This window comes from Morone saxatilis, unplaced genomic scaffold (genome assembly GCF_004916995.1).
Source record: "Morone saxatilis isolate NCDOM2014 unplaced genomic scaffold, NCSU_SB_2.0 Contig15, whole genome shotgun sequence".
Classification (NCBI taxonomy): domain Eukaryota; kingdom Metazoa; phylum Chordata; class Actinopteri; family Moronidae; genus Morone; species Morone saxatilis.
The window spans coordinates 8,859,865-8,860,615 of record NW_023339707.1 but is presented as its reverse complement, the minus strand read 5'-3'; the positions used below and the strand labels follow the sequence as shown (position 1 = coordinate 8,860,615).

The 751-nt window shown below is 43.0% G+C and overlaps 1 protein-coding gene across 1 annotated transcript in view; it reads left to right on the top strand.

Annotated features, from left to right (window-relative positions):
• The first annotated feature begins 40 nt into the window (after positions 1 to 40).
• bpifcl (BPI fold containing family C, like) overlaps positions 41 to 751 on the top strand; it is an 8,773-nt gene continuing 8,062 nt past the window's right edge. The window contains exons 1-3 of the mRNA XM_035656335.1: positions 41 to 202; positions 293 to 405; positions 542 to 653. Of these exons, the coding sequence (XP_035512228.1) occupies positions 306 to 405; positions 542 to 653 (212 nt within the window). The 5' untranslated portion in view covers positions 41 to 202; positions 293 to 305. The remainder of the gene's footprint in view (positions 203 to 292; positions 406 to 541; positions 654 to 751) is intronic.

Here is a 751-nt window from a genome sequence, read left to right as displayed (position 1 = left end):
ACACACACACACACACTAAACCAGTGCAGCAGTGGAGCTGTTGTCAGTTGTCAGTAAGTTTCACTTCTCGGCGATACAGGAAGCAAAAGCTGTAGTTGATAGTTCGAGGACGGAGGATCAGCGAGGACGTGTGCTCAGATGTACATCAAAAGTCAGGAGCTGACTTTCAACTTGGCAAACAGTTCACCCTGCAGTAACTGAGGTATGCTGCACAGTATCACTAAACACGTTCATTGTGAGTTACATGTTTAATTTTAGAGTTGATGTTTCAGTAAAGCTGTTGTCACCACAGGGGACCCAGAGAAATGTTTCCATCTGTGATAGCAGTGCTCCTGCTCATCTCTTTAACCTGTGGGGAAAATCCTGCAGTACAAGTCATTCTGACCAACAAAGGACTTCAGTACGGTAAGGCCATTTGAGCTGGTGTTATTCACTCAATACCTGCTTCATAAAAGCCTCAGTGAAAGTGTACTGTATGATGAGTACAGACGTAAGACATTTGCAACTATTTATGGAACAATGTGTGTGCCGTCTGTCTCAGGAAAGCATGTAGGTGCAGGATGGATTCAGGACAAGTTGGAACTTATCACTCTCCCTGATATCAGCGGTGAAGTCGACATCGTCATTGGCACCGTATACTACACACTAACAGGGTAGGATGACATGTGGCATTGTTGAATACAGAGTTGTCTATTCGGTTCCAAATTAGTTCTCAAGTTCATATTCTAGGTCAAGATATATATATATATAT